Raw genomic sequence first — 14,395 nt, 5'->3', positions numbered from 1 at the left:
TTAGTACTGCAAAACGTTTTTTTTAAAAAAGAAATATGGAACACTTCACGATTTTGCGTGTCATCCTTGCGCAGGAACCATGCTGATCTTCTCTGTATCGTTCCAATTTTGATATATGTACTGCCGAAGCAAGTACTGCAAAATGTTGTTAATCAACAAATTCTTGCCACGCTGATAAGCATCGCAAGTGACAGTTGTCTATAATAAAAGAAAGACGGTTTATAGACTCTCACAAAAAGGATGAAAAACCAATTCATTGCTTATTCAGAGGGAAGACTGTTCATGAATTACGATAGAATTACGATTTTTTTCGGTGATTTCCACAAGCGTTTGTTTCATAGTGCCTATGGTGTCTTTTTCCCTGTTATTGGAGCCTATTTTTCACTGATATGTTTGCAGGTCACTATTGTTGCCTGTATTGCGATGTGTCAAACATTTCCTTGTTTACTGAAATTGTTAATTGTAAGATATCTTTTGTGAAGCGAAGTGACAACACCACTTTTGCTTGGCGATGAATATTCTGATGAAACCGCTCGCCTCGCTATACGTGCGCAAAACAAGTGGCCTCGTTTATTTGGCATTGTTAAAGAAGTCAAAAGTGCTGTAAAAGGAGCTTGGCTTGGCAGTAGCGTTGTTCGATTAATTTTGTTGCTGCAGTATTCTAACATAAATATGAACAACATGTAACGCTGGATACTGGGTACGAAATGCGTTCTTTTCTAGCAGAAGAGTCAACCTACCTAAAATTTTATTAGTGCAGCCCGCCACAGCTCTCCTTAGTGCCAAAGTGGCCCGCATGCAAAAAAGGTTGGTGACCCCTGGGCTACACAGTTAGTTTGATTATCTTTGATAGCTCAATGATGAAATCCAATCTTCAAACTTTTCTGTTGAGTCCATTATTGATGTGCAGCACGTGTGGGTGTGGTTGCCCTGGTGTTGGTTAATACCAGTTTTTATAGATTCAGAGGCATGATTTCAAGGCGTTGACGTAGCCTAATGCCTTCAGAATATTGGCTAGTAATATCCTTGACGGGAATCAGCTGTACAAATTCTTAAACATCAAAATCTCTGTATACTGCACGCACAAATTAATACTGCCAGCTCAGCTGTAGGCTTATCTGTCGTGTCTGTGCTTTCATCTATTGCCATTGCGAAGAACAGTAGATATACAATAACTTTTACATGTTACGTTCTCTGATATCTCTTCTTTTCGTCGAGTTACGGTTCTTGTTGAAAGACTTAGGCCTAGGCCTATCTGAAAAGTAGTTTTTTTTTTTTTCTGGACATGTGTTTTCAATAACATCCATCTTACACCTTTTTCCAAATTCTCCATCACTATACGATTTCTTGTCTTTTTCTTTTGATTGTGCTACCTTGTAGCTAGCAAAAGAATTTTTTGATTCATTGGATTTCCTTTCATTTGTAACAGAGAAATTTGCTGTTTTAAAGCTAATGTTGAGTAGATTAACTTTGCCCTTCCTTGTTTGACCCATTAACTTGGAAAAAATAATAGGCTATGTTTTGTATCATAATGGCGCTTTATGTTGAGTTCTTTGTTTATACAAACAGAAACGTTGCAAATCAAAGACGTGGGCCTACTAAAATGATTAATGAAAAGTACTTGTTCTTCCATTCGATTATACTGTAATAAACCACTGGCCTGCTGGCCACATCCTAATTTGTAAAGGAGCGGCGGGCCGGATGAATTTTCTTGGCGGGCCGTAGGTTGCCGACTCCTGGTGTAAACGATTTCAAATATTAGGAATGCAACAATGTTATGGAGGGTCTGGGGGGCTTCGCCTCCCAGAAGTTGGGTTGACTTTGACTGCTGCGCCTCTGGGCCCACCTACTTTTAAAATGGTTCCTCCATCCCTGGGGAAGAGGCCATTTCCCATTGGTGCATGGTTGAGCGAAAAAGCCTAGTTATTACATATGCAGTTAATGTGATGGGTAAGCTTGTTTTTGCAGTATTTTTATTAATATGTACTAGTATTTTTATTCAAATTTAATTTTTTTTTTGTTATATAGTGTTGGAGTGGACTTAGAGATGATAAATTAAAAAAATGACTATTTTTCAAATTTTTCCATGGCCTCCTTGATAAAGGCTCATGGCCCACTAGGGGGCCATGGCTCTCAGGTTGGGAACCCCTGATGTAAATGATGAGGTCAGAAAAAAGTATTATAAGAGGCCTGGAGGGCTTGCCTCTACAAATTTTTAAAAAATTTTAAGTGTATTTTTTTAGGTAGCCTATATTGTCGCTCAATATTGTTTTTGTTTTTTTTCTTTTTTTTGTAAGACGTAGAATTTGTATTGGATCAAATTCATCAAATAAGAAACGATTTTTGTGAAAGTTGGAGTTGATAGGTTCTGTTTAAAATTAAGTCAATGAGAAAAACTTCAATAGCATGTATTTACATTTTGGGTTTTGTGGCCGTGCTAACTACTGATTTATAGCCTACTACATAATTTTTCATTCAGGCACGTTTTAAACCTTTCAAAGTTTTGCCACCTTTTCCCGTTCGTTAACGTGCTGGTAGCTCTATATTGATTTTTGTAGTTAGTATCTTTTTCGTCCCGAACGCGTTAATGACGAAAAATAAAATGATTGATTGATTGATTGATTTTCAACGCAGCCTTCTTTTCAGCAATCTCATTTTGTGTTGCACTGTCTTTCAGTGAAATTTCGAAAACTTTTTCGAAGTATCGGCGTATTTCCGTATAATGTGCAAGTCACATCTTACCGGATTCATATTTTTACATTGGAATAGTTCAATTCAATTGCAGACCCGCTATAATAGAGGTCTGGCTCCGGAGCTGTCAGGCTTTACACCAATAGCTCTTTTTGCATTGATTCAACTTCTGTATCCGTTAAATGAATACAAAATAGGCCAATTTTGTTAGCTGGTTAGGTATGCACATTTGTGAAGGATACACTACTGTATGAAAGGGTAAACTTTAGAACAGTGCTTCGCAACTTTTTCTCTTGTAGTATAACTTTCATAATTCTTCAAAAACTTTGCATACCGGTAGCCTACCTCACAAAAAGAAATATTCAATTGCGCTTAGAAAAAAAATCCCCAAATTAAAACTTGCAATGGATGGCTTGTTACATTATTTTGTTTAAATAATAAAAAAACACAATTTAGGTTATAACCTAAATTACTATAGCCTAAATTGTGGTTTTTACATATAAGCATATCTAATCCTAACCCTAAGGAGCATTTGGGATAAAAATTAAAAAACTAACCAAGAGAAAAGTTTTTAAGAGGTAAGACTTAATAGCATAGCTATCATTTCTTATGTACAGTAACTGTTGCTTTGGCAAGTGATATAACGACCCCAAACAAGTTCTGTAAGCCCTCAAACTGAAAGTTGTTTACGATACCAGCTTTTTGTTCAGCGACGAGATCGCAAAACCGTAAAAGAGTATCGTTTCCGGAGTTAAGAAACTCTTTTGTTACGTGCATTTCTGCACGCCTCAATTTATGGCATCCGGTGTAGAAATGTACCTGATACAAATCTCAGATTTCCCGGTGTAAGAACTTTCGTGATTACTTAAACTTTTGGCTGTACGTCTTAAAATGTTGCTATGAAAGCTATTCTTTTCTGCGGCGTGAGTCGTGCTAGAGCTGAACCGTACTCAGCATTTAGTTAACTTGCGCTTACCAACTAAAGCGGTTAGTTAACTTGCGCTTACCAACGATCCCATCGGTAAGGCGGTAGCATTTTCTATATAAATTTTCATTAGGTTTACCAGCGGTTCTACCGCTAAGGCGATAGCTCTTGCAACCCAATTTTTCATCAGAGGTCGTTAATCGTATTATGAGCACGACGCTGGCTCAATGCATGCACAACCAGTCACGCACACAATCGCGGCGTTTTTGGTCTAAATTCAACCATTGTGTAGGATATATATTTTTTTAATGTCTCAATACTTACTGTCATGAATTTTTTCAATTGGTTGTATATATTGTATTTTGTTATTGCAATGTTGTGATGATTTGGCAGTGATGTGGCCGAAAATGCGTGATTGAACAACAATATGAAAACGAGACCTGCTTGGATAGAAATTTCTTAATGCTTGTGCAACTACAGCTTTTGTCTTGGTTCTTTCATAAATCCAGTAGAACTGATTGAATTAGCCTAAAACTAGATTAGGCTACTGTCGGGTGTTGACCTTAGTAGGCTGACAACGTAACTAACCAGAGTTTTGTTTATTGGTGACAAACACAGTTTTCAGTTTTTAAACAAAATGAACTCGAGGTCTAGCACCTTTAGTTTTCCGCTCATTTAAAGCAGCGATATAGTGCCTCCAGTAACAACCCTTGACAGATATCTAATACAATAAAAAAAATAAAAAATAAAATCTTCTGACAAGTGTCAAACCCACAACAATGCTTGATATGAGCGACTCTGTTACATGTCTTTGTAATGCAAAGGAATTTATTCTTACACGAGTCAGTTCAATCATGCAGTAAATACCTAAAAGTCGATTTCGATCAGCTAGCAGCTAGATCATCTTCAGTTAAGCTTTCTAAGAATAGACTTTCTTTTCATTGAAAGCTTAACTGAAGATGATATTTCAAAGAATAGAAAATACATTCTTAGAAAGCTTAACTGAAGATGATCTAGCTGCTAGCTGATCGAAATCGAGTTTTAGCTATTTATGATTGAACTGACTCGTGTGAGAATAAATTCCTTTGCATTATCTATTAGAATTATTTATTTACTTTGAAATGCGACGTGCAGCAGGCTTGACACAATAGGGAATACATTCAAACCGAGATTTTGATGTGTGATGCAACAAATTGGTGGCACGATTATCTCGCGCAGGAAGGAGCATGGTTGGTGGCGCTTGGACAAAGAATGCGGCGGAAGTGATATCTCAATCGACGATAAAGTATGTTTAATAAACAAACCCGGTAGTTAAAATGTTTTGAATTAAATTGCGGTGAATAAGATGTGTGTTTTGCGGTAACTACGACTTCTTGCAGACATCCTATTCGTGATGTCTTGCAAGGACCGATATTTTACACAAAATCGTAAATATAAACTTCCTGGATAAATTTCATGGCTTAAATTGAGGGCCGTGACATACATTTGATCACTTTAAGTTTTGTTTCAATTGGGTAAGCAAAGCTTTTCACACATAAACAGAAGAAACTACAAAATGAAGGTAGTGTTATATGTAACCTTGATCGTCTTCTTCGTGGTGACAACAGAAGGTATTTAACCAACTTCCTGTACACTAAATAAATCCTAGGGTATTTCGATTGAGGTTTGATTTTGTTGGCATATAAACCGCAATGTTCAACTGCATGTTGGGATCGGTTATCTTTTTTTGTTGCCAGTTCTAAAATTTGGTCATTACAGATTGAAGTAAAAAAAATTGTAGAGAAATGTGAATTGTTATTAAGTGTATAAGAGCAGGTTTGCTTACCGTACCCTATTTATAACATTTTTATAATTTTTGTTTTACAACACTTTGCACTAGAAAACATGAGAAGAAATAAAATCTTTCAAAATATCGATTGTAGCAAGACAACACAAATTTTGCCATCACCAAGAAAGTATCGAAAAGAAGGTTTTTCAGTCTAAAGTGAGAGATTTTATGTGCTTTAAAATCTAAGGAAAGAGAGAAAAAGGAAGACCACCAAGGAGATGACATGACAACCTGCAGGCATGATCTGAACTCAATTTGACGACTCTGGGCGACCTAGCTAAAAACCGTGACTCATGGAAACAGATAACCCATGTCGATGTGCAATCTGCTTTAAGCGGAGATGGCGGTTAAATATAATAAAATCTAAATGAATGTTTGTATTAATATTGATATGTTCAAATTAACATTGTGTTATATTGTACAGCTCTTGTTTGCTTCGAATGCGCCAATGCGCCCAGCAATGAAGAGTGCAATGCCGGGTTCAACGGAGGGTTAAGAACTTGCCCACCAAATGCTGTAAGTCAAATTCATTTTTGGTCTACAGAAAAGGTTTTTACCATTTTTGCTCTATTGAGAATCCTTAGTTTACAACAATGCAAAGATATTTTTTCAAACTATTTGAAAAAGTCTTTGTGAAGTAATTATTGTTCCACGCCGTTAAATGTAATGCGTTACTCTAGTGTTGTGATCTGTCATTACCATTTACAATTTTCAAAAAACTTTGTCATACTAGTTTTGTAAAACGCTCATCGATCCGGCGGAGTTAAAAATAATATAAGATTAGAACAGACAACATAAAGCCCATAAATGTTTCGAAATTCAGCCTCAGTTGATCTTTCAGCTCTTCAGCGTTCGTTCTCTGATGATTTCATTTCTTACTTTGTCCTGCTTTGTCAATCCATAGGGACCATTGCAACATTTTCATTTCTGCCACATATTTTCTCCTCTTGTGGTTTCGTCAGGGCTACCGCCTGCATCCAATACAACAATGCTGGACTTATGACGATTAGCCTGCAACACAATGATGATTGATGGTTCTAACTTTTTTCTCGTCGGGTTTTCCTTAAGTCTGCGAGCAAGTGCTGTAGGCCTGTAGCTACTAATGTTAGTTCAAAAAAGGTGCTACTTGAATCATTATTGTTTTTGTCTGCAGGCTAAAAATAGCACACTGTCCAACAATAGGCGTGGTCGTATAAAACGCACCGGGAACCGTAGTTGCCCGCGGGCCAAACTTCGGACACCCCTGGGTTAGGAGTTGCTTCATTTGTTTCAATTTTTAAGTAGTAGTACCAGTAACTTAAATTTTTTAATGCAAACAAATAACATATTTGCAGCTGTCTTGCGAAAACTTGGTAAGGACACGCAACGGAGAAACCTTGTATTTCAAACAATGTAAGCAACCAGAAGCTTGCCGAAACAATTTGAAGGGGGTAAGAGCTTAATGGTAGAAAAACATCAAGTTGAGTTCAAGTTTTGATAAAGTATTTATGACGTGTTTCCACAGAAATTTCCTTATTTTGCTTTTTTGTTTTCATTTGAACTTGAACGCTCCTTTAGAAATGAAGTGTAGTTTCAGCAAGCAGCCATATTGCCTCTCATTTCATTTGTTGCGCTAAAACCAGCTTAAAATAAATTAAACCATAATATTTTGATCAAACTGAATTAATTTTTTCATTTGTTGTTCTGATACGTTACAAAAAATCACCTGATTTTATTTTGAATGCTGAAACGTTTTGACAGAACACCAACGGGCCCCAATGCCGCCCAGGTGATCCCATCCATTCTGAATGTTGGTGCTGCTGCTCAGGTGAAGATTTCTGCAACAGAGACTCTCTCTGCTTAGGTGAGAACTTTTTCACTTTAATGCAAACTGCATTGTAGTGGTAAAATAATAATTAACCACATAAAGGCAAAATAAAATGCAATACTTTCTCGTAGTTATACGTACAAGTAGCATATTGCAAAATGCTGCACGTTTTATATGCTATATCTGACTATTCAAGTTTGTCTTCAAACAGCACAAGGTTTGTGGTTAGAAAAAAGTTTCTAATAGTTTAAAAATAAGTTTTATTGGCAATTGGCCTTTTGTAGCGGCTACTTAGCATATTTCTAAAAGCAATAGAATTATTATGATATTAAAATTTGGAAGAGGGTAGTTCATGTAGGCCTATGGATCACAATCCATACCTGGTATTGTTCATATCTAGTTACCAACATTAAAATGAAGACAATAAAATTATAATGATAGTGACAACGTCATCCAATGGGCTAAAAGATGATTTCTTAACTTCCGTACTGTACAACCGTACAACGTACTTCGTAGGCTACAACCAACAGTCAATTTTCACCACGCCAATTTCTCACCACGCCCAGACAAGCATTGGCGATATTCTTTAATATTTACATCATTGATGTACATCACATTTTGGAATAGATGTTGGTACTACCATGCGACCAACCCCACGAGATATTGAAGAAACCACTGCACCGCCCACTTGTAGCTATCCTGACTCTCCAAACAATGGATACGTTTCTTGCGGCAATGAGCTTGGTGTCGCGTTTCTGATTGGTTCAACATGCGATTATGGTTGTAATGAAGGTTAGAAATTGAAAAACAATGTTTTTTAAGAAAAGAAACAAAATTGGTATTGTTGTAGCATGAAATTGTGTTTTAAAGTTGTTTTGACAAGAAGCAGGTTTAATATCACATTTTCAAGCGTCACAGAAGTGCATAAGCTGGTGTATATAAGAAGGTTATGATGTAGCCTATCATATTTTTAACACCTATCAGGACAGCGCTCATACACGTATTTACACAAGTTCCTAATCATTTCCGCAGGATTTACTCTAAGTGGATCAACCATCACAACATGTAGCAGAGATGAAGGTGGCATTACTGCGTCTTTCAACCCTTCGCCCCCTGAATGCATACGTGAGTATTGCTTCGATAATTGTTAAAAATTGCTTAACATTCCTCAATACCTGATAGACTTATTGCTTTCTTCGTTCTCACACCCTCGGTCTAGATGTTGGGGAAGGTTTCAAGCAGCCACTAAATAGGTTCGCCATCTAGTTTACGCAGACCATTCACACCATTTGGCGCATGGTAAATGGTGCAGTTGCAGATGGTGTGGTCTGCGGTTTGGTCCTTCTTGCCAAACTCACAGATCGTGGATGGAGCCATTCCCATTTGTGCATGTTGGAGCGAAATAGTCCGACGCCAGTACGCAGGCGATTGAGCCTTCTTTAGCAAAATAATTCCGGTTGGATGGAGGTCGGTATCGGAGATGAAACTTTGATGAGTTTATGAGTTCTTTTTCCACTCCGAGGTCCATTGGTCGTCCGTCCAGGCAGCCGTACTGATGGATTGGTCTTCAGCGGGCAGCTTCATCGGCTTTAGTACCACCTGAACCCCCTTGTCATCGCTACTGTGTCCAGATGAGCCCATCAAACTTGCATTTTCGAAGATATTCATCCAAGCGTTGTATACACTATAGTACATTAGCAATTATTCTGGCTAAAGTGTACAAAATTTGTAGCCTACAGGTTATTTCAATGGTTGAAAAACATACCTTGTCTTGTTTCATTAAAGTATAGATCTACACTTCGTGAGACAATATTCGATATTCAACATCATCTTTATACCAAGAAAAATAAGTTGCACTGCAAGAAAGAAGAACGTTCTGCGCCCTTGGTGGCTGCTAGTTTGCCTACCCTAATGCATGCGACGGCCATGAATATGTGCCAATACACAGCTACACAACTGCATTTAATAACACGATTTTTACATGTGTTAGTTTAAATGTGATTTCTACTTCGGCTAAAGTATAAATGATGTTGTAGCCGAACCATGCGAGCCATTGGACGACATCGAGAATGGGAAAATTTCATGTTCGAATGGCGAATACGTTGGATCTGTATGCGAGTTTGCCTGTAATGACGGATACAGCCTTCATCCTCCTCATATAACGGAAACGGAATGTTTAACCAACAAAACATGGACAAATGAAAATCCTTGCTGTGTTGGTGAGAACATTTTACCTCTATACTAAATGTGTTTTTTTTCGGTTTGGTACTCTGTTATTTCTACATAAACTGTTACATAAAATCTTGTTGTATGTTTCTACAAAGGGAACTTCACTTTTAACAACCAGGGCTGTGAAGTCGGGCAAAAATATATAACTCCGAATTCTCGGTTTATAATTGGCCTACTCATACTGTGGACACGTAAAGTCCTTGCAACTCCATAGCTCTGATAAAGCTTTGGAATCGGGAAAAATTTATACGATTCCTAATCCTCGCTTTATAACTGGGCAACTCCGAATCTGGACACACCAAAATCCCCCACAACACCAAATATGCAGCCATGCTTGCAATCAAAAAATAATCCAATGAAACCATTACAAGGCAACAATAAGCTTGCTTTGGCAGCTGTGTTGACAAAGTTCAAGAGATTTTCATAAGTAGACTGTAAGCAATGCTGCCTTGTTTAATCTTGTCTCTTGAGCCATTTTTTTATGCAGAGAGTTGTTCTCCTGATGCTTTGATTGATTTGGTTATTGTTCTTGACTCCTCTTCTTCAATTTCAACACCAAATTGGGAAGTAATGATTCAGTTCACCACAAACTTCATCAGGTTAATGTGGCTGTTGTTTAAGTTTGTTTTTCCGAAACTTCAGCAAAAAGTAATTCTACCTAAAAATGGTCACAAGGATGTACCATCAATACTCAGTCAGAAGAACAGTTATTCTATACACTGATTCTACGTCTACAGACGTCAAATTGATCGTAAGAAAAACTGATTTTCCTAATTGGATAGTGACTACTGACTAATCTATGTAGCAGACCAAAATGTCATGAAAATTATACGAAAGTGATAACGCCTCTGTGGAATAATTTTGCAGTACAGTAGACTATTTGGTAATCAAATACTTTATTTTGCGTTTTTCCATATTTCTTTTTCAATGAAAAATGGATGTTAAATTATTTATTTAATTTTTGTTTTGTTTCGTTACAAATTAAATTTCATCGGAAATAAACAAATTGTTACCTTGGAATGATTTCTGCAGTTCCATATTTCTTTTTCGGTTCCAACCTTTTTATGCTTTTTTGTAGCAAGTTAAATATTCGTCCGGATGCTGCCAACATCGGTGTGTTCCGCTACAATGAAGTTGTCGATGAGGAATCGAGAATATTTCTCAAAGATTATGCCAATGACAGGGATGGTTTGATAAATGCTGTAGAACAAATTCCCTACAACGGTGTAGGTAATGTATTATTGATTACTTGATTAATTGTATTGGAAATAAATTAATTTTCACTCAGGTAAATTACAGTAATCCTGCAAAACTAAAATTCGATTTCGACCTGATACCATGAAAGAGCATCTGCAGGTAGATGTATTCAAATAGAATATAAAATATAAAAAAAATTATCAATTTGTAACAGTTGAAATTTCAAAACTATAATTCCGACTAAAATTTTTTGATACTTTTTGTAACAATAGTAGACTAAAGATAGGCTTTCATAATTTCAAACCTAAAAAGATTACTTTGCAATAGCAGGTACAATAGGTTAACATAACATGAAACAAAGCCATTGTAGAATTTCTTGATGCTTTGAAAAGACTGCAATCTTCTGATTGCCTTATTATTTTTCCTTTATAGGTACCAAGACGGGCAATGCTCTTCGATACGCCAGGAATGTTATGTTTAGAACCCAAAACGGAGATCGCCCAAAGGCTTCAAATGTGATTTTAGTTATCACCGATGGAAGGGCTCAGGATGACAGACTTGTGGTTCAACAATCTCAAGCTTTGAGAGATGATGGAATCCTGGTAAGTAATCATTTCTTATCAATTATATGAGAGATGCTAATTCTTCAAATTATTGTTTATGAATATAAGGAGGGCAGATTTGGTTTAAAAAGAAGTTTGGATTTATTTTCGTTTTCAATTTAATCGCTTTGTTAATATAAAATATTGTTCAGACTGACAAGTAAAAACATAAGTTTGAAATATCGGATTTGTCATTGAATAGTGCTTGGAATGTTTGTTTGAAAATCCAGCATTACTATGAACACTGTAAGAATGATATATTTTTATTACAAATTTTCAGACTTATGCAATTGGAATTCAAGCAGTAAATAACGCTTTGGACATCCCACAACTTAACGCGATTGCCGGTTCACCAGACCAACTTATAATCCTCGAAAGAGGTTTTCAAGAACTGAGCGAATCTTTGGCTGGCACATTGGGTTCAAATATTTGCGAGCCACAAAAATGCCCAGGTAGGTAATAGTATTAATCCAACACACAACACTGATCGTTTGTTTAGAAGAAGCGATCTTCCTGGTGTCAGGACAAGGTTGACTACTCACTGTACATAGATCAGCGTTTGACTGGCAAAAACAAAGTTCGACAACTCTGTGTTATGACTTAGGGATTGTAGATGTGTGCTGTCCCTAGGCATGAATTAGTGGTGCGGTACTGATTTTCCCAGTGTAATGAGCAGAAAACGTGTCTGTCGCTGTCAAGTCTTGCTACACACGACTGCCGGAAAACTATCTTTAACAAATGAGTTGGGGCGGATGAAGTTTGTTTAATAATAATGAAAATAGTGAAAATGTCAGCCAATATAAAATTATTTCTTAACCAAAACAAACTTTTCATCTTTGATAAAAGTTCACCACACTTAGATAAGCATTGGCGACATTCCTACTTATATCATTGATGTACACTACATTTTGCGATAGATGTTGGTACTACCGTGAGACCAACGCCAAGAGATATGGAAGAAACCACTGCACCGCCCACTTGTAGCGATCCTGATTATCCAAACAATGGATACGTTCTTTGCGGCAGTGATCTCGATGACAATTTCATAATTGGTTCAACATGCGATTATGGTTGTAATGAAGGTTAGATTTGAAACACAGTTTTTTATGAAAATTTGGCTTTGTTGTGTGTAACAGGAAAATGTGTTAAAAGTTGTTTTGAAAGGTTTAATATCACATTTTCTAGGATCGTCCAAGTGCATTTGCTTAAAAAACTCTCAACTAAAAAATAAAGCTTTAAACCGTGTTTATTGTTTTTGTAAGGTAAAATAAAAGTTTCGCAGTTTGCATTTATGTGGCTTATATGAATTTATAAGCTTATTTATAAAATGTAGCCTATCACATTTTTAATACCAATCTTCAGCTGCTCATACACTTATTACACAAGTTCCTAATCATCTCCGCAGGATTTACTCTAAGTGGATCAACCATCACAACATGTAGCAGAGATGAAGGTGGCTTTATTGCGTCTTTCAACCCGTCGCCCCCTGAATGCATACGTGAGTATTGGTTCGATAATTGTTACTAATTGCTTAACTTTCTTCAATACCTGATAGACCCATTGCTTTCTTCGTCAATTGAAAAGCTGGTTACGAAAAGTTTTTAAATAACATTAGAATAAACTGAATTCACTAAAGCATTTTATACTTTTATTTTTGCATCCAGATCCATTTTTGAATGCCTTACCAGGGCTCTCACCACTCGGCTATGCAGACAAATAATTTCTGGCAACATTAGCAGCATGAACACGCAACACATTGCTAAAATATCTGTGGCTGGATATAGTAGCCTACCTAACTCACCAAAGGTGCTTTTTCTGCTGCAAATGTCTTGTCAGTGTATTGGTTCATTGCAAAATACTTGTTTGTCATGAATCAAGTAGCAACGGTTCCATACGAATATCTGTTTCACATTTTACTTTTGTATGGTTAGGAGATAAGCATTTCTACTTTTCCATTGGATTGTTTTTGTTAAGTTTGTCTTTATATAGTTTTTTCTTTAATACCTGAGAGACTCAAGGCATAAGAGATTGGCAAAACAATCCACATATTCAGCTGAGCCTTCTTGTTTTCCTCTTTTTCCACGCTGGCTCTGTTATTGATTCATCTATTCTAATACTTTTTCTCTATCGAATACACACTCAAACATCTTTTATAAAGACCAAGAAAATAAGTTTCCATTGTTCACCCGTTAGTCATTTTGCACAATTTCATCTGTAAAAAGTCATAGAAACCAGCTCGCACAAATATCCAACGAAGTAATGCAATGAAGTATATAATTGTGTGCAGGGCTGGTGGGTGCAAGGCCTTTGGTATCATCGACAAGCTTCATTACTGTGCCACATTGCTCAACATGTTTCTTTAGTACACTAAGTGAACAGCAAAAGTTATAAATTATTCCGTTTTCTGGAACTCAAATTCCTGTTGATTAAATTACTTTGCAGTCGATTTAAACTACAAATAAACTACTCGTCCAAATTTGCACAATGCTAGATAGGTTACAGCTCAGCTTATGCCAAAATTTCATTTTAGCTTACTTTTTTACTTGCAAATTTTGTTGCCAATGTGCCATGTTGAACGCAGAAGCATAATCAGGCTAGATGGATACCGTAGCCACTATCGTTGATATGGGTGGTCCAATGAGTAGCCTAGGCTACGTTTGGACCAGGATCGTTTTAGATAAGTATCTAGATACTTTTTGAAAGACACCAGATAATTTTATAAATATCTTATTGTTGGACTTGAAAAGCTGAAGTATGTTTCCTTATAAAACAAACACTTAATTTTCTTCTAAAAACTTTTTTTAGTTGCTTTACTTTTTTTAAAGTTTGCCGGAATTATGCCTTGGCACTTGGCCAGACCTGTTCTTTCAGTAGTCCTCATCGTAGCTACCATAAGCATCAACCTTTTTTACTTGCGAAGTCTACTTCAAAAATAACAACATACCAATAAGCAAACGCACCACAAATTTGAATTTGATGATTGCAAATGCAAACCTTATGTCCAGACAGGGCCACTGAGAAGATAATTTGAGGCCGGTAGCAAATGGTCATAGGCAGGTGATATAGAAAGACATCAGGACAACAATGGACTAACAAATTAACAGATTGGACAACCT

General features: G+C 36.7%; 1 protein-coding gene and 1 non-coding gene across 2 annotated transcripts in view; one reads left to right on the top strand and one right to left on the bottom strand.

Moving 5' to 3' along the window:
- Positions 1–29: 29 nt before the first annotated feature.
- On the bottom strand, positions 30–136 carry LOC145769748 (U6 spliceosomal RNA). The gene has a single exon (XR_014289068.1). It is a non-coding gene; the product is annotated as a U6 spliceosomal RNA (small nuclear RNA).
- A 9,906-nt stretch (positions 137–10,042) lies between these two features.
- Positions 10,043–14,395, top strand: part of LOC145768843 (sushi, von Willebrand factor type A, EGF and pentraxin domain-containing protein 1-like) — a 28,674-nt gene continuing 24,321 nt past the window's right edge. Inside the window, exons 1-6 of the mRNA XM_082580449.1 lie at positions 10,043–10,079; positions 10,559–10,710; positions 11,110–11,279; positions 11,560–11,731; positions 12,197–12,361; positions 12,685–12,777. Of these exons, the coding sequence (XP_082436575.1) occupies positions 10,051–10,079; positions 10,559–10,710; positions 11,110–11,279; positions 11,560–11,731; positions 12,197–12,361; positions 12,685–12,777 (781 nt within the window). The 5' untranslated portion in view covers positions 10,043–10,050. The remainder of the gene's footprint in view (positions 10,080–10,558; positions 10,711–11,109; positions 11,280–11,559; positions 11,732–12,196; positions 12,362–12,684; positions 12,778–14,395) is intronic.

Source organism: Aplidium turbinatum, chromosome 4 (genome assembly GCF_918807975.1).
Source record: "Aplidium turbinatum chromosome 4, kaAplTurb1.1, whole genome shotgun sequence".
Taxonomy (NCBI): Eukaryota; Metazoa; Chordata; class Ascidiacea; order Aplousobranchia; family Polyclinidae; genus Aplidium; species Aplidium turbinatum.
This window is presented reverse-complemented; position numbering and strand designations above follow the sequence as displayed.